Source organism: Triticum dicoccoides, chromosome 3B, assembly GCF_002162155.2.
Source record: "Triticum dicoccoides isolate Atlit2015 ecotype Zavitan chromosome 3B, WEW_v2.0, whole genome shotgun sequence".
NCBI lineage: Eukaryota > Viridiplantae > Streptophyta > Magnoliopsida > Poales > Poaceae > Triticum > Triticum dicoccoides.
The window spans coordinates 670,273,614-670,296,776 of record NC_041385.1 but is presented as its reverse complement, the minus strand read 5'-3'; the positions used below and the strand labels follow the sequence as shown (position 1 = coordinate 670,296,776).

The following is a 23,163-nucleotide window of genomic DNA, read 5'->3' as shown; positions in this document are numbered from 1 at the left end:
CCATGTTCCAGTATCATCCAATAGCCTATACCATGTCAATGCCTCCCCCCCAAAGATAAATGGAATACCTTATTCTTAACTCCATCGTTGGATAAACCCGCAAGCTTAAACAATCCACAAATTTCATTTATATAAATCAAGTGCATATCAGGATGTATTGTTCCATCTCCTACATAAGGATTAGCTAGTAGTTTCTCTAACATACCTGAGGGAATCTCATAGTAAATATTTTCAATAGGTCCAGTAGGTTGAGGAGCGACTCATATTGCTTCCGGTTGAGGTGAAGATACCCCGATCAAGCTCCTCAAAGGATTATTTTCCATAGTGACAAGTGATAATAAATTTTAGCACATAATAAAAATGTTTCCTTACCAAATTCCACTTACTAAAGGCTCTTCACTCCCCAGCAACGGCGCCAGAAAAGAGTCTTGATGAACCATAAGTATGAGGGATCAATCATAGTCCTTTCAATAAATAAGAGTGTCGAGCCCAACGAGGAGTAGAAGGAAATGATAAGCGGTTTTCAGCAAGGTATTCTCTACAAGTACTGAAAGTAGCGGTAACAGATAGTTTTGTAGCAACTTAATTCGTAAAAAGTAACAAGTGACAATAGTAACAAAGGTGCAACAAGGTAGTCCGATCCTTTTTATAGCAAAGGACAAGCCGGAAAGTTCTCTTATAATAAGCAAAGTGTTCTTGAGGACACATGGGAATTGTCGTCTAGTCATGTTCATCATGTTTAGTTGATTCACATTTGCTACTTTGATAATTTTATATGTGGGTGGACTGGTGCTAGGGTGTTGTTCTTACTTGAACAAGCAACCCTCTTATGATTACCCCCTCTCACAAGCATCTGCAACTACGGAAGGATAATTAAGATAAATATAACCATAGCATAAAACATATGGATCCAAATCAGCCCCTTACGGAATAACGTATACTTATGTCACTCTCGCAACCCATCATCTACTTATCACTCACAACGTATTCCCTTAGGCCCAAGTATGGTGAAGTGTCATGTAATTGACGTTCACATGACACCATTAAAGGAAGAACAACATGCATATCATCAAAATATCGAACGAATACAAACTTCACATGATTACTTATGACAAGACTTCTCCCATGTCCTAAAGAAAAAAAACTAAGTACTCACAAATCATATTCATGTTCAAGATCAGAGGGGTATTGAATATGCTTGAGGATCTAAACATATAATCTTCCACCAAATAAACCAACTAGCATCAACTACAAGATGTAATCAACACTACTAGCAACCCACATGTACCAATCTAAGGTTTTAAGACAAAGATTGAATACAAGAGATGAAGTAGGGTTTGGGAGGAGATGGTGCTCGTGAAGATGTTGATGAAGATTGGTCCTCCCACGATGCGAGGGTCATTGGTGATGTTGATGGCTTTGATTTCCCCCTCTCGGAGGGAAGTATCCCCGACGGAATTGCTCCGCCGGAGAGCAAAAGTGCTCCTGCCCAGGTTCTGCCTCGAGACAACGGCGCTTTGTCCCGAAAGCCTTCTTTTGATTTTTTTAGGGCAAATAGCATTATATAGGAGAAGATGGGCCCTAGAGGCCTGTTGGTAGGTTGATGAGCGCTCTAGCCACGCCCTAGGGGGGCGAGCTCGTGGCTCTCTAGTGGCCTCCCTCCTGGTATTTCTTCCACCAGTATTTTTTTACATATTCTAAAACAATTCTTCATAAATTTTTAGGTCACTTGGAGCTGTGGAGAATATCGATCTTTGCTGCAGTTTTTTCATGTCCAAAATTCCAGCCGCCGGCAATCTCATTTTACATGTGAAACTTGCAAAACAAAAGAGAAAAGGCATTAGAATAGCATCATAAAGTGAAATAATGACCCAAAACATAATAAATAATCATAGAAAAACATGATGCACAATGGACGTATCACATACCACCACTATTCCACACACGATATTTGTATTATATTGTATCTTTACTTAGACAACACCTAATTTTTATGTTGACGTTCTTCGTTATCTTGCAAAACCTATCCTTATATACCCACTTCTAGTTTTATTTCTTGTTTCTAGATAAAGCAAACACTCGGTGTATGTAGGGTTGTATCAGTGGCAAATGGGATCCGAGAGAATGTTGATATTACCTTTAGCTCCTTGTGGTTTCGACACTCCATACTTACCACCTACATCAATGAAAAGCGCTACGACAATTCCTTGCACTTGGGGATTATCAAGCTCTTTTCTAGCGTCGTGGGAAGCAATAACGTAGGGTGAATATTTTATTTGCACCTTTATGCCTGGCTTAATCGCTTTAAAGAAAGTGCTGTCTGGGAGACAACCGGAAGTTCTAGAGAGCCTTTTTCTTTTTTTGTGTGCCTTTAAACTTTTTAAAAACAAAACAAAAAATAAAGAGGGGAACTTAAAACTTTTTCAAAATAGAAGTGATTGGAAATTCATGCATTGAAGAAGTGAGGGTCAACCTTGAACACTTGTGTTCATGCTCATTGAAACAATGTAAATATTTTCATGGAATTTTCTCATAAAAATAATTACCCCCTTATATAAACCATTGTACCATAAAAATAAAGCGCCAAGGTTTGCCTTTAGGATGTTGCAATTGTAATTTTATTAGGTTTTGTGCAGAAAACAATATTTGAATTTCATTCTGTAATGGAACATGGTAAATTCGTGAAAACATGGTAAATTCATGAAATTTTTACGTTGTATTTAATTACAAATTCTCTGTTACTTCCTTTTCCAGTATTTTATAAGTTACAAAAGTATGCCTCTTAATTAGATTAATATAGACTCTTTTGATTTTGACAAATTGTTGTCCTGTTTTTGTTATCTGTTTGTTCTAGAGTTTTCATGGCATATATTGGGGGATATAAATTGTGTAAATGATAGTTTACAATAGCTAATACCTAAATATAATTATGCAACTTGTCTTGACAATACATTATTGGGTGATTTATTTTTATGCATACTAACCTATCTCATGAGGTTTGTTAAGTGCGAATGAAGTTTTTAAGATCAAGGTGAGACAACAACATGAGAGGAATAAGTAGTAGTAAGCATCCAAGCTTGGAGATGTAACAAATTGATGTCATTGTGAGAACATGCCCTGCCGAAAAAAGAACACCAAATTCAGAGATCTTGTGATGCAACAACTTCAAGTATGACCATGCAAGGTTTAACATGTCCCTTATACTGCCTTACCAAGCAAATAGACAGTTCTTCCACTCCGAGTACATACAACCTATGCTTCCAAGCATTTCCGGAAAGCCTCTCGATTCATTGAGCGCTAACAACCGGCTGTATCCGCAACATTTGGTCTCTCAAGTACTCGAGAGAAACACTCTATCCGCAGCTTTGCAGAACAAGAACAATGACTCAACGCATGTGGACTCACTCATGCGCGAGTACTCATTAACAAGATCATTGGGAACTCCCTCTGTAAGCATCCGAACAACTGCAACACATTTATGGTAAGAGGAGAAGCCAACCTTTCCAAAGGCATCATACTTGCAGTTGAAGTAATCATTATACCTCATCACTCCTTCCTGAATACGGTTGAACAATGATCTCACCATCCGGAAGCGTAGCTAGAAAAGCTTCACAGAGAATAGTGGTTTTGTGAGATCGGAATAATCGTTATAGAGTAGGACATGACCATTTTCTCTGTTACGAGTCAACCCAGAAGCATGGCTCGGGATCAATCCCCTAAACAATGGTCCCTGCCTCGCAATGTGCCCATTGACGATGAAAGTAGCAACCACACAATCATCATCGTCAGGCGATGATGAACATATGATGTTATTGTAAAAAAACACATCCGAGCTATCTGCCATGATACTTCGAAGTGATGACTCCGTATCTCAGTAGACAGCAGCGGACAGCTCGTCCAGTCAAACAACCGAACACCTTGTGGGCGGGGACAGAGGCGAGCGTGGACGAGTCATGGCCGGTGAAGGGTTCCGTCCTTGGCATGTTCAGGCAGCAGGGCTGTCGAACCCCGCGTCCTCCGGCGGTGACAGTGAAGGTAGCAGTGGCATGCCTGGGGCTGCCGGCAACCCTGGGCAGGCGTGCCTTGTACTGCTCTGTTGGCGGCAAGAAGCGGCCACAACGTCGACAGAGTGGACGCCGGTGGCTGCGGTGGCGGTGAGGCCGTGGATGGGTGCGTCGACGAGATCTGGGGCGGTGGCGAAGAGATCAAAAGTTGGGCGGCGACGACGAGAGCAAAGAAGACGAGGTGATTGTGGTGGACGGGGGAGAACGGCATGTGTGCCACCGTTAAACGGGCCAGAAGAGAACGCCGCGGGTGTCCACTGCGTGTCCACGAGGACGCAAATTCACTCTGCTGCAAATGGATCCAAGCAAACAGCAATACTGACATCAGTTTTTTGTTAGATGGACGATCCAAAGTTGCGAGCGGCTGGAGCGGCACGCCAGCATCGGAGTCAGCACTGCGGATAACCCATTGTCGCCACAACCAAACCCCACTCGGCAGGCGGCCGGCCGTGTCTGCCCAGAGGCCCCCTCGTGGGTGGGGTCCACGCACCACACGGCCGGCCATCTCTTCCCGGTCTCTCTCCTGCTAGAAGCGTCGTCTTCGTCGCGCTCCGCTCCACTACTCCCCCCAAACTGCTGCCGCCTGCATCGAAGCGAAAACGTAAACAACCCAGACACCGAGACACGGCCCTCTCCAATGGAATCCACGGAAGGTCCACGACGCCCCGCTCCCCGCCACTAGCCCACTGACCCCACCGCCACCACCACGACCACCACCATGCTCCAGCTCCAGCCTCCTCGCTTCCTGCCGCTCCCTCGCTCCCGCCTCCCTGGCCGCCGCCGCCGCCGCGCGCCCCCGCCCGTCCTCGCCGTCCGCTCCCAGTGGAAGCTCCCCGATGTCGACACCGGTGGGCGCCCTCCCTGAAGCCCCCGATAGGTCGTGCCCCGTGCTCTCTCTGATCGCTGCGGGCTTGCTGTTTCGCAGATGCGGTGCAGGAGCGGGTGCGTTCGTGGTTCTCCCGGGCGCGGGGCGCGGTGGTGGACGTCACGCAGGCGGCGCGGGAGCGGGGGAAGCGCAAGGAGGAGGCCGATGGGAGGAAGAAGCAGCGGAAGGAGGAGGTGGAGGAGGAGCCGCTCGTCGCGGTGCCGGAGATCACCCTGGAGCGGCGGGTCGGCCGCGGCTGGCTCTCCGTGGACGCCATTGTCGCCATCGAGCAGTTTGCTAGGTATGTCAAGCGACCTTGCACTTGCTCTGCCCTTCGGGTCAATCTGTCGTAGATGTAGAATAAATGCCCAGATTCATTCTGTTAATAAAATGACTACCAGTTCGTTTCCTGACTATCATAATGTTAAACGATTAATAAAGCCACAAACTGCGTTTCTCTTGGACTCAATTGACAGGACGCTCGTTGGTGATATCATATGAGGACTACTCTGAACCATGTGCTGTAATAGATAGGATCATCTTAGGTAGAACCATCCGGAATTGTAGTGTAGATGTTGCAAGAATATTAAGCCTTCTCTTGGACCTGGGGATTTTTAACTTCTAATTGCTGTGAAGTTGCGGTGTTCCAAGCAGGCTTTCAGTGGATAAATTCAATACTACAAAATAGAAACCCTTTAACCAAGTTTGGTCTTGCATTGTTGCGGCAAATGAGGAACAAGAATTTTCTGGAATACAATGGGATGAAACACGCATAGCATAGGAAGCAGAAATTTCTCTGACCGAATTGATGTAAACTAACCAAACCAGTACAAAGAATAACTGGAAGACGTTTGCTTCCCTTGTTTAATTTTGCATGAGATGTCTTGGGAATCTCAGTTTCCCATCAAAATTCCTCTCCCAGGTCTGTGAGCAAGTAACAATAAAATGGGGATCCTTAATGGATTGATTTCAATGCAAATCAACCAAATTAAACAAGAAAGGAAGGATCGATAAATTGATCAAACTAATGGTCAGTGATGACTATGATGACAAATTGAGGATGTGGATCAAAACTTGGTGTCGCTCAGCCCACTAAGGAAGTGGTTGTGGGCGATCTTGTCTCTGGCCTTGCTGGCGCTCTCAGAATGCACAAGGTTCTTTGGCACTGTCTCGTCATTGATGACATCACACTGTAGCTCTGGGCCCATCTACTCCCCATTCATCTCACATATATTGTGCAGCACACAACATACGCCGATCACGGTAGGGAGATCCGAGATCTTCATATGTGCGCACTTTTGCAGGCACATCCATCGTCCCTTGAGTCGTGCAAATGCATCCATGGACATGTGCCGGAGCTTCGTGACCTTCTCGTTGAATGTATTTTGTTCCCTTGTCAGGTTTTGGTGTGTGTATGGGATGAGAAGCCAGTCCATCAGTAGCTAGAGCCGCCGACCACCCATGACCCAATCATTATTCCGTTGCCGCCATGCTGCTGCAGAAGCGAATTGCTGAGGACCTCATCATCATTCATGCTTCCAGGCTAACCGATGTATACATAACTGAAAATGCCGTTAGGGTCGACGGCCCCCTGGAGGGTGGTGGAGTAGGAGGGCTTCTTGTTGCGCTTTGCGTGATTAGGGTTGTAGTACTTTCTGGCCCACATTTGCGGTTCGATGATTGGGATGTGGGTTGTATAGATGACATCAACGACGTCTGGCATGCTGGAGATGGCCTTAAGGGCCAGTTCTTTTGCTAGTTTTTTTGGCTTCCAGAATAAGCTGCCCCCTACCTAGCTTATTCTAGAAGCCCAACCAAAATTTCTTTTTAGAAGCCTACTAGTCAAGTCTTAACTACTAAGCTTCTAAAAAAATAAATTTGGTTGGGCTTCTAGAATAAGCTAGGTACGGGGCAGCTTATTGCAGCTTATTCTAGAAGCCACCAAAAGAACTGGCCCTAAAGCTGCTCCTGAAGATGGCGGCCTGGTCAGGCCACCGAAGAAAGCAGGGCATGAGCCTTTGGCGGATGGCGGTGCAGACCTCAAGGACGATCTTGTGGCATATAGAAAGGCCAATACCAAAGCGGTCAAAGATGATGCAGAGGGGCTCACCGGTGGCGAGGCGCCAGATGCAGACGGCAACGCGTTGGCGCACAGGGATGGAGGGGCGGAGCGAGGTATCCTCCTTGGCGATGGCGGAGCCCAGTGCAATATCATTGCAAAAGTGTCCCAACCCATCCAATGACCCATCCAGAAATGGTTGCGGAATTTGGCCTCTGGGTAGCCAGGGCTGCTGCACTGCTTCCACCACATGCCCGACCGGTACTTTGGCCACAGCTTCTGTTGTTGATGAGGTTAGATGTCAATGCCCCCAGCTCCAGTGCAATATCATTGCAAAAGTGTCCCAACCCATCCAATGACCCATCCAGAAATGGTTGCGGAATTTGGCCTCTGGGTAGCCAGGGCTGCTGCACTGCTTCCACCACATGCCCGACCGGTACTTTGGCCACAGCTTCTGTTGTTGATGAGGTTAGATGTCAATGCCCCCAGCTCCAGCACACTGGCGGACAGTCTGCTTGGACGACCCACTAGTCCTGCTCCCATCCACTTGAGTTAGTTGAGACTCAGCCTCATCCTCATCACCATTCACGAGATATAGATCATGGGTTGCAGCATCGAGGAACGTGAGTTTGTTGGCGATGGAGCTCTTCTTGTTCGTGTCATTGCAGTCACCACCATCTCCATCACCTACCATGGGTTCGTTGCCTGTATCGTATCTCTTTCCGTGCTTGGGCATCGTAAACGTGTCTTGGAGAGGGAGGAGGAGGAATGTTTTGGATGGATAAGAAAGGTGTTGTCTTGTATTTCATTGACTAGTGGAGAAGGTGGGTGTGAGCTCGCCAAGTCGCTAGAGTATAAAAAGGAAGTAAAACATTGGTGTGAAAAGTTATTTGGTTCTAGGTGTTGCACTTCCTTTCTTGTTTCGGATGAGAAAACGTGACAAAGAAGAGAATGTATGGGTGTAAATGCTAGTGCTGGAATCCGGGGAGAGTAGCAATGAAGTCAATGAGACCGTTTTGTCCCCATCGTGGTGGGTTTTTTTGGGGGTGGGGGGCAAATGATTGCCAAATTCTGATGGCCACATGCATGTGTATCTCTGGCAATGAGATTCTTTTTAATCTTTTGGTAATACTTTACAATGTTTCCTGTGTTGACATGCTAATTCATACTGTGCTAATTATTTGCCAACTAGACTCCTACTTCCTTACAGATGTAAAATGCTATATTGTGTTTACCTGTGTGGAGTGTTTCTTGTGAACGCTAGGATCCTGACACATGGAAGGGGACCTATCCGCTTAATATTGTAGCTCCAACATGTGGAGCTGTTCGCTTGGTGTAGCTTCGAAGCAATATTCTAGTGTCACACAACTGAACTGACAAGCATAGCCCACATGGCAGCCACACAACTGTGAACAGGGACCAGTGCAACTTCATAACAGGGAGTCGGTGACATTCATCGTTATACCTGGACAGGTGGGCTATGCCTGTTAGGTCTTTAGTATCCTTAAAAGTTTCTAGCAGTTTGAGAGTTACTGGATCCCTTGAAATCGGTGTGGTCTAACTCGGTAGGTACTCTCTAGTGCAGGGCCGTACCCGAGAAAACAGAGGCCCAGTGCGAAATCCAAATATGGGCCCTTGACATTTTACTTTTCCCTACATTTTTCATATACTGCACTAGTCATACTTGCTAGTTCTAGAAAACATCATAGAAACTAAAAGTAAGAGACAAATATCAAAAATTTAAAACTGAACATAGAGGTAAAAAGGAATTATGCAACCTTCAATTATATGGATAGAAAGGAATGAAGCAACCTTTGACTGATTTGAGAAGCAAGATCATGTGGCAGCGCTGGTTTGGTGACCAAGAACTCAAAAACATCCAAATGCAGTTTCTCGGTCTGATTGCTCCTGTTGATGAACCATCTTTTGGTGACCAAGAACTCAAAAACAACCAAATGCAATCTAGTCTCGTTTTTTTTGGTGGGGGAATTTCCAATATATGCTGATGGGTCACAGAGCAAGCGACAGAGGTCAAGGGAAACCCTAACTTGCATGCTTGCCGATTGAATATTTGAGAAGAACATCAGATAAATAATAGATGGGGGGCTAGGAGTAGAGCGTTACATATTCCAGCGGACTCTTTTGGGGAAATCGCGAAGAGTTAATAGACACGGATTGGAAAATGGAGTAGTGAAGAACATTGATGATTTAAGATTTTAATTAGGAAGGTGAATTGTGCCTGATGTTTGAGGAAGACGAAGAGTAAGAAAGAGCACCGTGCGTCAGGAGAGGATGTAGTAGTTTGAGAGAATACTAGTTGGCTTTTTTTAGGGGGAATACTAGTTGGCTGAGTTGATTAATTGCTTGGAGAGTAGTATACTTCCTGCTAATTAGCAATACTCTGGCTGATTTGGGGCCCCGGCCGGTCTGGGGGCCCTGTGCAGGCGCACACCCTGCACAGGTGCCCGGTACGGGCCTGCTCTAGTGTTATGCCGGGCTAGAATCAGTTGGTAGATTGCGATAGACACCTGCAATATTTTCTTATTGAACCTTTACTGGGAGCATGGAGTATCTTCTCCTTGGCTTTTATGCTAGCGCAACTCCCATCATAGAGATGCAATTTACAGATAAATATTGGGTTCAGGTGTTGTTTCTGGATAGTGGTCTTGTGTTTCATGTAGGATACTGATTGACTAATGAGAAATGGACATAAATTGTAAGATAAGTGGTTGAAAGTTCAGTTGAGCCATTTTAAATAGTGTACGACAAAAGGGAGGAGTTTACAGGAGTTCCTGAATGTCCTCGTAATTTGCTATCTCAGTTTGCATTCACGCATTCTCATGAGGCTTTTTGTTAGGTTGAATGGGTTGACTGGGAGGCAGGTGCAGAGGATCTTCAAAGCACTTGCTCATGAACATGTCCACGATGATGCTCGAAGTCTAGTTGAATATTGCTGCTTCCGGTACTTGTCAAGAGATAACTCCGATTTTCATCCAAGTTTGAGGGTAAATTAGTTGCTAATTCAGCATCAATGTGTATTGAAGTGTAAAATAATGCTCCACTTGTTTGGCAGGAGCACAAAACATTACTGCAGGCTTGCTGCACATGTTTTGTTTAGCTGGTTCTACTTTGGCTAATACTTCTACTTTAAATGTCTGCAGGAGCTTGCATTTCAAAGGCTTATCTTTGTGACTATGCTTGCGTGGAATGATCCATACGATGAAGACAGTGATCCACACTCTTCACTAGATAACTACTCTATACTGGTGAGTTTTTGATTCAACTGTATTCTCAAAATTATTTCGTTGTGAACGGGACCCCAATTTAATCGGATACAATTTTATTTCATGCACTACCGTGGCAGGTTTTCTGAGTTTGATATTTTTGATATGGTAGGGAAGACTTGTTGAAGAAGATGCCTTTGTCCGAATTGCTCCTGCTGTGGCAGGTGTTGCTGATGCTTCAACAGCTCATCATCTCTTTAGGGCCCTTGTTGGCGCTGAAAAGGGACTGTCATTGGATCTTTGGACAACATACCTTGGTGAACTTTGGAAGTAAGACTGCCTCTGTGGACAACAAACATGTAGCAGATTTGAACTGAGTATATATCTCTGCTTAAGTCTCAAGTTGCAGGAAGTGTATTTTTTTAACTTTACTTTAGGCTTCTAGTGTGCTATACCTCCTTTATTTGATCTATACTACAGATATTTGTTCAACCGCATGATTGGTAGGTGTTGATGACTAGTATTCTAGAAATATCAGTCTTGCTTAAATTTTGTAAGACATGGGCCCATATTGTGAGCTTTTTGTTCGCCAATTTGAACTGTTAATATAGTTCATGATTTCATCTCTCTGTCATATGCTCATGCTGAGTATGCATTAAATATTTGGATGTTCTGTGTTAATTAATAAGTGTTACAATGTGCATTGTACAAGGGTTCATCATGGGAGGCAAACACATAAGATTGGAGATAATTTTCTGTCTGATGAGCAAGTTCTGTGCATAGGCTCTAGTAGAAAGAGGCCTGTTCTAAAATGGGAGCAGAATACTGCATGGCCCGGGCACTTAACCTTGACCAACAAGGCACTCTATTTTGAGGTCTGGATTCCTACTCAAAATGTTCGGTACTTGTTAGAAAGATTACTATTATTTGAAGACATACATATTTATTGTTGCTATCCTAATACATGGCAAGCATTTTCATGATTTAATTCACTCTAAACTTTTCTAGGTGATAATATAAAAAATAGTAGGACATGCTATTTGTTAGTATTTCTGCAGTAACGTTTGAACTTCGAGCTTTTTTCTAAAGCGAAACCATGCAGGATAGCTGCATGTACATATATTAGAGAAAAGGTTTAGAAGACAGCAGTATGACAGATCAAGCGATCATAAACAAAATGATCTCACCTGCTGAAAGGCCCCTGCATTGTTCATATCCATGAACATAAATTGTTCATAAGCAGAATTTCAACCCCCCCCCCCACCACCACACACACACACATAATATAATAATTCATATATAAGAGAAGAAGAAGAAAGGAGAAGTTTTTTCGATCATGTCATTTATGTTTCTTTGTCCTGCGTAACAAATATACTGGATGCCATTTTGAAACTTCACAAACTATGATTGACCTTTGGACTGACGACTTCACTTTTGCATTGATATTGGCAGGCCATTGGACTGGCAGGTATGAAGAAACCATTGAGGCTTGACCTTACAGATCATAATTCAAGGATTGAAAAAGCAAAGGTTGGACCATTTGGGTCCAGGTTATTTGACTCTGCTGTATCTGTTTCATCTGGTTCAGTGTAAGTATGACCGATAACTCCCTAGGATGTCCATTTCCTGTGTGGACATGTCTTTTCACTGCTATCTGCAATTTGATAGGAGAACACCCAGGTCGTTGATTACTGCCAGGTTGTTTGGGTGCAAGCATAACAACAGTACATAATATTAGCTATTTAACCTGCCTGACCATTCCTAGTGTTCGTCAGTTGTAACAATGTGTATGTATGGCAAACATGTTACATGCAATTCATTAATCCAGTGAGGAAGCACCACATTACTCGGGAGGTCCTATTACTAGTTTCCTTGACTCAATTCATTATTTGTTAGCATTTCCCTAAGAGAGCAATCATCTTAAGCACTTGCACTTGCACTTATCATCTATAGCTTTATGGCTGCACACTTGTACTGTAGACATAGAAGCATATTGTCCGTGCTATTTGATCTTAGTCATAAAACACAGCTACAGTGATCTTGTGCTAACTCATTAATTGTTTACAGGTCAAATGAGTGGACATTAGAGTTTGTTGATTTTGGTGGAGAGATGAGACGAGATGTATGGCTTGCGTTCATCAATGAAATTATTTCTGTTTATAAGTTCATTCGTGAATATGGACCAAGCGATGATGATCCAACCATTCATCATGTATATGGTGCCCACAGAGGCAAGAAAAGAGCTGTTAGTAGTGCAACAAACAGTATTGCAAGGCTTCAGTCTCTGCAATTCATACGTAGATTACACGAGGACCCAGCTAAGTTAGTACAGTTCTCCTACCTATCAGGTGCACCTTTTGGTGATGTTGTTCTTCAGACCCTAGCAGTGAGGTTCTGGGGTGGGTCACTGATTACAAACTCGAAAGTGGCAAATGAAAGATCACTTCAAAGGCATAAACATTCAGAAGGCTCATCTAGTGGTCGCTCACAGGTTTTCGACATAGACGGTAGTGTGTACTTAGGCAAGTGGATGACGTCTCCAAGCTGGGCATCAAGCCATTCAGCCAGTTTTTGGAGAGGCTCTTCAGTCAAGCATGGTGTAATATTAAGTAAATCCTTAGTTGTAGCTGATAAAAATCTTGTAGAGAAGGCGATGGTTATCTGTAAAGAGAAGAGCAAAGTAGTTGACAAGACACATGCTACGATTGTTGCTGCTACGGTTGAAGGTATTCCAAGCAATATTGACCTCTTCAAGGTAAAATGGTTTCTCCAGTCAAGCTACTTACTATGATATATCTAGTAGATATGTTATATGTGATTGCCTAGTACGTAGGTCCAATTCTATGCTTATTTTCAAAATCGGATTCCTTCTTTCCTCAAATATAGTGGACAAATAGCGTGTTAATTTTCCTTGAGAAAGCAAGCTCTCTGCATCCTGGCCAGCAAATCCATGTCTTAGTATATGTTTATCATGGTAAATCATTGTAACACCTCTCTTATTTTCTGGGTCAGGAACTTGTACTTCCCTTCGCAATAATCGCTCAAAAATTCAAGAAACTTCAACGCTGGGAGAATCCCCGTTCAACCATTTGTTTTCTACTGTTAGTTTATACCGTTATTTTCAGGTAAGCCAGTTTGCTCTAATGAGTTGAATTTTGAGTTACTGAGGATTTTGTGTATGCCTTTGGAAGAGGTCAGGAGAGGTCTGTGGTAGGAGATGATTTTCCTTAGTCAAGCAGTGATCACATTTTACATTTTGTTGTCAGAGCTGGTTTAAATTGTAGTCCTAGGAGATAGGGATGCAAAAGAATGCACACTAAAGCACTTTTATACAGTAAGGTGAATTGCAAAATATTTTACCAGTTTACCGTATTGGCATACTATAGGATGATACCGTGACAAAGTTACATATCATCTTTGCATAATTGTTCGATTATGGGGTTCTACTCCCTCCGTTCCTAAATAACTACCAAAAGGTCATATATTTAGGAACGGAGGGAGTAGAAGGTAATAGATGGTCCTTCCAATATCTTTAAAGAAGAATTTTGTGCTGGTTGGCACATTGTCCTATAGACAATTTTCGAAGTACACAACTGCAGGTGGAACTAGATTTCAGGCAATTGGATATTTAGATTTATATGGTTCAAAATCTAGTCCAAAGAATTAGCATGGCATGCTCACGAGTCATGCCGTACCATTTTCTGGTTCGTTTGCCTGTTTGTTATTTATTTTTCCAACTATATGGATCGTTGACATCCAATATTATATAACTAGGCACACATAGTCATTGTTGTAACACCCGAGGCTTTTATTATGATTTGTAGGAACATGCTCTTTTATATATTTCCGTTTACCTTGATGGCGATGGCCCTTTCCATGCTTGCCCTGAAAGGGCTGAGAGAACAAGGCCGGCTGGGTAGATCTTTTGGCAAAGTGACAATAAGGGATCAACCACCTTCCAACACAATCCAGAAGATCGTAGCTCTCAAAGAGGCAATGGCCTCGGTCGAAAATTCTCTGCAGCAGCTCAATGTCTCTCTTCTGAAGATGCGCACAATCTTTTTAGCAGGCCAACCTGAGGTACGCTTGAATAAGTTTTACGAGTGCTCAAGTAATACTGACCAAAGGCAAGTAAACCAGCTCACAGGTATGTTGATATAAGTGTCCATGATCTGCTTGACAGGTTACAACTCAGGTTGCTCTCATTCTTCTAGCATCCTCTGCGGTTCTTCTCGTGGTTCCTTTCAGATACATTCTTGCAGTCTCTACCCTTGATCTCTTCACAAGGGAGCTAGAGTTCCGGAGAGAAATGGTGGCGGCGTTCATAAGCTTTGTGAAGGAACGGTGGGAGTCGATACACGCTGCCCCTGTGATCGTGCTGCCATACGAGGGCGACGATAACAGCAACAAGGCGCTCCCAGCAAAATCTTCTAGGCAGACAGAATCGAAAGATGTGCAAGACCAACGGAGTGATATCTATGTGAATGGAATCCGCCCTTCATGATATTTGTAGTGTGAAGCGTTGTCTTGTAATGGAATGTACAGTTTTTTGTACAGTTGTAAGATGTACATAACAGTTGGGTTGTTCAATTAGGTATAGCTAACACCGAATGCATGGATTTATTTTGTGCTCTTGTAGTCTTTTTTTTACGAGACTCCCAATCTATTCATCTTCAATCATGGCAGTATAAAGAACAACAGAGGTAATAAAAATTTCAATCATGTCCGTGGATCACCTAGCGACGACTACAAGCATTGGAGCGAGCTGAAGGCGTGCACCACCGTCATCTTCCCTCTTTCGTCGGAGCCGGGCAAACTTTGTTGTAGTAGATAGTCGAGAAGTTGTTGTGCTAAGGCTTTAACCAACGCACCAGAGTAGCAACCATCGTTAATGAATAGTGTCTTAGATCAGAAGGATCAAACATGTAAACACCTAAACGAAGACTGGATCCAAATAGATCCACCAAAGACCAGCATCGACCGAATCCCGCAAGATCTAACGGAGACAAACCTCCACACGCACTCCGACGAAGCTAGATGCACCATCTGGAGAGGGATAGAACGTGGGAGACATTATTCCTACTAAGGGATATCGCCGCCACCACAGAACCCCAACCAAGACGCTGAATCAAACAAGAACGAGAACAGGGTCCCTCCCGCCGGCAGGGGGCCGAGACCCTTCGCACCTCCATGGCCTAGAGGCCATCGGAGATGGGACGGATCGATGGCGGCGTCGACGGGAGGAGAGAGCTTTTCTTATGGAGGAGAAAAGAGATATGATGTACTAGTGTACAAGTTCCATCTCTTGTAGTACCATCTCTTGGTATCGGGCTTGCTAGAAGATGGGTGGGATGAGAATTCCTTGGAGGGATCAGAAGTACACATAGAACATGAGGAAACGTAAGAGATATACTCCCTATTTCTTTGAAGGTAGCTCTAGCGGAGTGACGAGTACATTTTAGGGTTTTGTCTAAGAGAGATGCTAGACGCACGGACCCTTCACGGGGGATTTACGGAGTAATTAGGTCCTGATTGGTTGGAGCCCACACCTGAAATTTTCAGGGAGGTCAACTAGATGAGGGCACCTTGGGGGGATCCGTAATAGTTCCTTGTTTCTCTCTGTGAGTGTAGTATTATCGGTCTAATAATTATTAGATTCCTTATTTTGTTAAAAAAAGATGGGTCACAGAAAACAAAACTGTAGTAGAATATTTTTTTTGCGGGGGGAAAGCATTTCATTATTTAATTGATCATAGTGTTACAATCATTCATAACGACAATGCTAATCTCCTGAGGAACATTTGCGAGCCAACAAGCCGTCCTTTGCTGTCCACGCCCTATCGCTGCCATAGCGTGTCCAACCTTGTTCTGCGCACGAGTGATCTTCCGAACTTGGGAGTGTCGCTCCTTTAGCATCTCTGTGATTTCTGAAATAAGGTACATGCTACTAGATCGATCTGCCGGTCCAGTCTTGATCATGGACACAAGTTCAGCACAGTCTGTTTCCACTAAGATGGGTTTCTGGGACCAATGCAGAGCTAAGTTAAGCCCTTCAGCACATGCAGCAATCTTGACCTCCAGTGGTCCCGGGCAATCATACAGCCATCTACACGCTGCAAAAATTACTTGGCCCAAGTGATCGTGCAGTACCATGCCCGCTCCCGCAGACCCATCAGCGACAACGAACGAGCCATCAAAATTCAGTTTGACATGTCCGTCCGGTGGGGGTTCCCAAGCAACAGGACTGACCAAACATTTTGTACTGCTAGTGACAGGAACAAAATTGCTTAACTCTGTCAGGACTAGCAGTTTCCCTTTGATAGTATCCGCATGTGGGTAGTGCTTGATTGTCAACAGGGATTGCGCATAATCACAAAGGAACCTCTTGGACACCTCTACTGGAATCAGTGGCTTGTCATGAGTCAACTCATTGTGTATATGCCAAGCACGCCATCACACCATGAGCACAAGCATCCGTTGGGTCTTAGATAATTCGTGTAAGAGCAGCAACAACCAATCTGGTTCTCTTCTACTAAGAACCTCCTCCGATGGCAGGTCCCAAACTAGCCTCATAACATTCCACAAGTTCCGAGCGTGGGGGCAGCGTACGAGTGCATGATGAACTGATTCATCTTCCTGTCCACAAATGGTGCACACTCCATCAACCTCCATATGGCGTTTCATCTTGTTCAGCCTAGTGGCCAGTGCTTCCCTAGCAGCTTTCCAAGCAAACACACAGACTTCGGGTGGTGCTCCACAACTCCATAGCATTTTCCACCCCGGCCTTGAGCCATCAGGCCGAGTACTACACGCAGCAGTCCCCTTTCGAGCCAAGATATCATCCCTTGCAAAATTGTACGCTGACTTCACAGAGAAACGACCATGCTTGTCTGGTAGCCAAGCAATAGAATCAGCCTCCCCTTGGCGAGAGGTTTTTATTTTCAAAATCTCTACAACATCAGCCGGATAGAAGTATTGTATGAGGAGTGAAATGTTCCAAGACCCATCAAAATTCAGAAGGTCAGCCACCCATTTCAGTCGGCACCGTCGTTTCGGCGTGATTGGCTTAAAGGGAGGCCCTCTCGGCAACCACGGGTCACGCCAAATACGTATGTCAGTACCATTTCCCACCCGCCAAACATGCCCCTGCTTCACTAATTGCAGGCCATGCTCAATGGTGTTCCATGTTGACGATCCGTTCCTGGTAAAGACAGTGTCAAGAATGGACCCATCCGGATAGTACTTGGCCCGCAGAACCTGTGCACAGAGACTTTCCGAAAACTGAATAAGACGCCAGGCTTGCCGTGCTAAGAGGGCTTGATTGAACGTCCGAAGGTCTTTAAACCCCATTCCACCTTTTCCTTTAGGTCTCACCATAAAGTCCCAGCTGACCCAGTGTGTTTTCCGTTTACCTTTTTCCGCACCCCACCAGAAGTGACGAATCATTCTCATGAGTTCCTCACATAGCCCCGCTGGTACCTTGAAGACGCTCATAATATAAACCGGGAGGGCCTGAGCGATCGCCTTGATCTTTATTTCTTTTCCACCCATAGAGAGATAGTTGTCCTCCCATTCCATTAAGCATTTAGCCAAACTCTCTTGTAGGCTTTTTAATTTACCCTTACTCATTCTGCCATCTGGTGTCGGGAGGCCAAGGTATTTAGCTTCAAAGGTTGCTTGCGTAATTTGCAGTGTACCCTTAATGCACTCTTGGGTACTAGTTGGGCAGATCGGAGAGAACAAGATAGAGCACTTGTTAGGGTTGATCACCTGGCTTGTTCCTTTAGCATATATCTCAAGCACATGTTTAACACGTTCTGCTTGTTCGCTGTCTGCCTTGAAGAACAACAAGGTATCATCTGCAAAGAGCAAATAGGAAATACCCGGGGCACGACGGCAAACCTTGATCGGCGTGATAGTCCTGGGATGCTTCACGATGCAACAGAGCGGAAAGGCCATCAGCAACAAACAAGAACAAAAAAGGGAAAGCGGATCACCTTGGCGAAGACCTCTGGATGGGCAGAACGAATCAAGAAGGGTTCCATTAAATTTTACTGAATAGCTCACCGATGTCACACAGGACATAATCCAATCAACCCATCGGGGAGCGAAACCCAAACTCTGCATCATTCTTCTAAGAAATTCCCAGTCAACCCTGTCGTACGCCTTTGACAAATCCAACTTATAAGCGCAATAAGAATCTTGCTCCTTTTTACAGTGCTCAATGGCATGAAAACATTCAAACGCTACCAAGGCATTATCGGTAATCATACGGCCGGGGACGAAGGCACTCTGGTTCAAAGAGATGATATCCCCAAGGATTGGACGGAGTCTGTTCACCAAGCACTTAGCCACAATCTTGTACAGAACTGAACACAAACTGATAGGCCGAAACTCTCTAATTGTCTCAGGCTGATCTGTTTTCGGAATTAACACGATTGCCGTTGAGTTTGTCTCTGATGGCATGTGCCCTGTGGCAAAGAACAGCCGGACGGCCGCAACAATCGTGTCCTTTAAAACCACTCAGTTTCTTTGATAAAACCTTGCTGGAAATCCATCCGGTCCAGGGGCCTTCAGGGGACCTATTTGAAACAGCGCGTCGCCTATTTCTTGTTCAGTAAAATCCCTACAAAGTGAAGCATTCATTTCATCCGTTACTTTTCTATCTATCAAGCCAATTATCTCATCAGCATTCAAAGAAGGATCTCTGGTGAACAATTCCTTAAAGAAGGAAGTGGCCATTAACTCCATGACTGAGGGTGTAGTCTGCCATACACCATCCTCATCTTTCAGTTTTTTAATCTTGTTGAATGAAAATTCAGCTACAGGTAGCTAGCGGCACTGTTGCATGAAAATTTCTTCTAGCCTGTTCGAAGGGAGATTAGATTATTTGCCACACTTTACTCTTTACTAGAGCTTTGATGATTTTTGCCTCAGTGTTGCCTCGATGATGGGTGGACCTGGGGTCCTCGCCCCCCTAGTCATTCTCAGGGAACGGAGCAACCGCGTATAGAACATCCTACTTAGTCAAATCGGGATATCTATGAGAAGCGAACACAACTCACAACACAACTCAATGTAATAGAAGTAACTAGTAGCATTATTAATTGCTAGTTGTGTTTGGCCTAGTACTGGCAAAAAGGCGGGTTGTGATAACATGGATAATTAACACAATGAAGAATGGAAGTCATTCTGCAGGAGCGGCAGCCGTAATTTTTGAGGATTGCTTTTTTACGGCCTACGTTTTTGTCTTACTAGTTTTGATCATTGTAATAGAAAAGCGAATAAAGTAGCACATGAGCGAGTGTGGCGTTTTGGCACATGGGAGTCCGCACTCCTGGTTTTTAAAATGTATTTTAAACAAATTTTGAAATGTAAAAAAAATCCAAATAAAAACTTGGCGCGTATATTTTGATATTGTACATGCTCACAAAGTCGTTTCGCAAAAGACCGATAACTTATGTGTCGCGTGTGAAAAAGACAAAATCTGGTGTTAAAAAATGCTTTTCACAAGACATCCTTTTGTCTTTTTTACACAAGGCACAAAAATGTCGGTTTTCTCCGAAACTTGACGTGCACACATATAATGTCGAGATGTATGCGCCAAATTTTTGTTTGAATTTTTTTCACACTTTGATTTTTTTTTCGCGTGCAGGAGCGCGCGCTCCCGGGAGCATCAACGAATTTTCGCCCATGAGCTTGCTTTTTTTTTTGAGGGAAAGCCCATGAGCTTGTTAGATTAGCAAATGTTGTTCAATGACTAGGGATTGGATCGAGAAGCCCATGAAAAATATTGTATCTCTCTTTATAGACAATGTAACCATTATCTGTAATTAATAAAGTCGATATTGTTTAAAAGAAACACAACTCACAACACACACAAAAAAGAACACAAATCACAATACCACAGTTCTCCATATCGTCAACCAATCATAATAAAACGTTACTCCAACAAAGATTTGACAGTATATATCCTAGAATGCCACAACCCACATGAAAGGGAAGATGCAACGCGAGCATCAAAGGATAACGTAGGGTGTCCTCACGCGGTACTTGCCGCTCGTGTCGGTCCACACCAAGGCCCCGTAGGCGACCTTGCCTCCGGGAGTAGGCGCGGTGAGCTTGATGTCTACCTCGAACGAGATCTTCTGCCCTGCCCCGCTGAACTCCAGCGTCGCCGGCGTCACGGCCACGGCCACGTTGCTCGGCGAAACCCACGAGGCGTGGTACGTCGCCGGACCTGATCCGACGCTGGTCACCGTCCTGCTGAACCGCATCTCCCCGCTAGTGGCATTGAAGCCGAAGCTCGCCACGAACGACGGGTAGTTCACGTCGTTGGACGAGAAGGAGCAGTTGTACGCCGTCGACGACCTCGTGATCGCCGCGATCTGGGCGTTGGTATAGTTCGCGGAGCAGAGCAGCTCGACGAAGTCCTTGGGCCCGGCGTCGTACACCAGCCCCGGGTCCATGGCCGAGTTGGGGCTGACTTGGCCGGAACCCATGGCCAGCGGGCTAGCCGCGGTGGCGTTGTCGTTGCCGTCGAAGCCGGCGCCGGCGTCGGTGATCGGGTGGAGCGTGTTGTCGTTGGTGCTCGCGGTGGTCATCATCGCCGACTTGATCATGGCGGGGCTCCAGTCCGGGTACGCCGCCCGCAATAACGCTGCCACGCCGCTGGCGTGCGGGCACGCCATGGACGTCCCGGAGGCGACGAGGAAGTCGCTGCCCAGCGAGGTCTGGCCGATCAGCCCCAGTGGAGATACGGGCGCCCACGACGCGAGTATTCTGTCCCCCGGCGCTAGTATGTCCGGCTTGAGCACGCCGGGGTAACTCTTGGACGGGCCTCGAGAAGAGTACACGGCGACCACCGGCGCAGGCCGCGTGCCGAGGATCGTCTGCTGGAACTTCATTGTTGCTGTTGGGGTCATGGTGGAGTTGATGTAGCTCAGCAGCGCTGGTGCGTCTTTCGAGCTGATGAAAATGGCTGGGAGCGGCATGGTGTCATCAAAAGTCTTGACGTCCGTGATGAAGATGGCACCGGCGACGCCGGCCTCGTTCGTGGTGTCCAGCTGCTCAGTGACATACCCGGTGTCACGACACACGACTATGCTCTTCGTTACGTTTGCCATTGACGCCGACGAGTTGCACGCCGAGATGGTGTCGTCGTACACCAGCTTCGTGCCGACCACCCAAGCGTTCGCCGGATAGTTCGTCAAGCCTGTTATGGTGGTTAGCGTCGTGTTGCCATAGGACAAGGTACCAGAAAACATTGTCCGGTCCACCGTGCCAGCCGCGACTGTGAGCAGCCATGGGATGCCGTTGTGCAAACTGCCGGGGCGTGGGCCGTCGTTACCCGCCGAAGCCGACACGAGGATACCATGCTCCATGGCGGCGAAAGCAGCGATGGCCACCGGGTCCTCGTACAGCGGCACGCCATCGAAACCCATTGAGATGGAGATGACATCGACGCCGTCCGCGATGGCCGCGTCCATGCCGGCTAGCACGTCAGACGCATACCGGCCCTCATGCCAGATGACCTTGTACATGGCAACATGAGCACGCGGGGCAACCCCACGGGCCGTGCCGAGCCCGTACCCGAAGAAGGACGCGCCCGGCACGGGGCTGCCCCCGGCTGTCGACGATGTGTGCGTGCCGTGGCCTATGGTGTCGCGCGTGGAGTTCATGCTGATCTTGATACCGGGGTTCGCGGCGACCAAACCCTTATTGAAGTAGCGCGCTCCGATGAGCTTCCGGTTGCATAGGGAGGCGGGGAACGCCACCCCGGGCTCGCACGTGCCGCGCCACCTGGACGGCACGGGGGCTATGCCGGCGTCGTTGAAGCTCGCGCTCTCCGGCCACACTCCAGTGTCGATCATGCCGATAATGACGTCCTCGCCGAGCTTGGCTGCCGGCCACAGCCCACCGAACGGGCTGAGGTGGAGGAACTCCGTGGAGTGGGTGGTGTCGTGAGTGATGTCAGAGCGGCGGTCCGGGTAGGCCGAGACGAAGCCCGGCGCGCGGCTCAGGGCGCGGAGCTCGGAGGCCGAGAGGGTGGCCGCGAAGCCGTGGAGCGCCTCGTCGTAGATGTAGACGAGCCGCGGCTGCTCGCGACTGGCGGCGCCCGAAGAGTCAGCTGCTGGTGTTAGAGACGCTAGCACGGTGGAGTACCACTCACGGTGGTCGGAGTGCGCTGGCGGCATGGCGGACTTGTCCATGTGGACAATGTACGAGGCCCGCTGATCGGCGGCCACCGGAGTAAGGAAGAGAGAGCAGAAGAGGAGCCATGAGCTACTCACTAGGAATAGAAGCGATGCCATGTTGACGACCGAATAGTTCTAACTTCTTAGCACGGGCGTCCATTTATATACGTGGCGGTGCATTGCATTCATGGGAATCGACGCACGAAGTACTTGGTTGTCCTTCTTCCATTGTTTTGTACGAGGGTACACATCGAAGGAATCGTTTTCTCTCGTCCTAAAACCATCGACGGCAACGGTAGTCGGTGTATATCGCAGGAGGAACCGAGGTCACAAAAAACCAAAAAATAAATAGGACAATGCGACTTTTTGAGCACAGTACAATGGTCACCTACATATTTATAAGACACTCATCTCTATAAACACATGCACATCATACCCACCACATAGTAAGGCCAACTCCAACACGCTGACCCATTTCGTCCGCCCGCATCCATTAGGTCTGCACAGACAAAATATGCGGCCCAACGCAGGACGCAGACACGCATGAGACACCCGTGGCATCCTCCTTTGGCCCTCCAATCAACATCACACCCTCTTCGCCATCGCTGCCGCCGCCCACTTCTGGCCTTTGCGGCAATGCCTCGCCCCCTGCCGCTGCGTCCACCAACGGGCCCCACCTTTTGCCGCATCCAAGCGCCGCCCACTTCTACCGTTGAAGGGGGCGGGTTTTGCCTGAAATTACTGTTCGGGCCCA

The 23,163-nt window shown here is 46.2% G+C and overlaps 2 protein-coding genes across 2 annotated transcripts; one reads left to right on the top strand and one right to left on the bottom strand.

Moving 5' to 3' along the window:
- Nucleotides 1-4,600: 4,600 nt before the first annotated feature.
- LOC119277741 lies at nt 4,601-14,912 on the top strand. The gene is made up of 11 exons (XM_037559055.1): nt 4,601-4,912; nt 4,990-5,230; nt 9,846-9,993; nt 10,150-10,254; nt 10,385-10,542; nt 10,925-11,087; nt 11,665-11,801; nt 12,280-12,967; nt 13,225-13,337; nt 14,037-14,292; nt 14,396-14,912. The coding sequence occupies exons 1-11, from the start codon at nt 4,783-4,785 to the stop codon at nt 14,714-14,716; spliced, it is 2,460 nt and encodes an 819-aa protein (XP_037414952.1). The 5' UTR covers nt 4,601-4,782; the 3' UTR covers nt 14,717-14,912.
- Nucleotides 14,913-20,231: 5,319 nt separating this feature from the next.
- On the bottom strand, nt 20,232-22,526 carry LOC119281793 (subtilisin-like protease SBT3). The gene is made up of 3 exons (XM_037562223.1): nt 21,587-22,526; nt 20,584-21,505; nt 20,232-20,415 (listed from the first exon to the last, which is right to left on the bottom strand). Exons 1-3 carry the CDS (start codon nt 22,524-22,526, stop codon nt 20,232-20,234), a joined length of 2,046 nt encoding a protein of 681 aa, XP_037418120.1.
- Nucleotides 22,527-23,163: the final 637 nt, after the last annotated feature.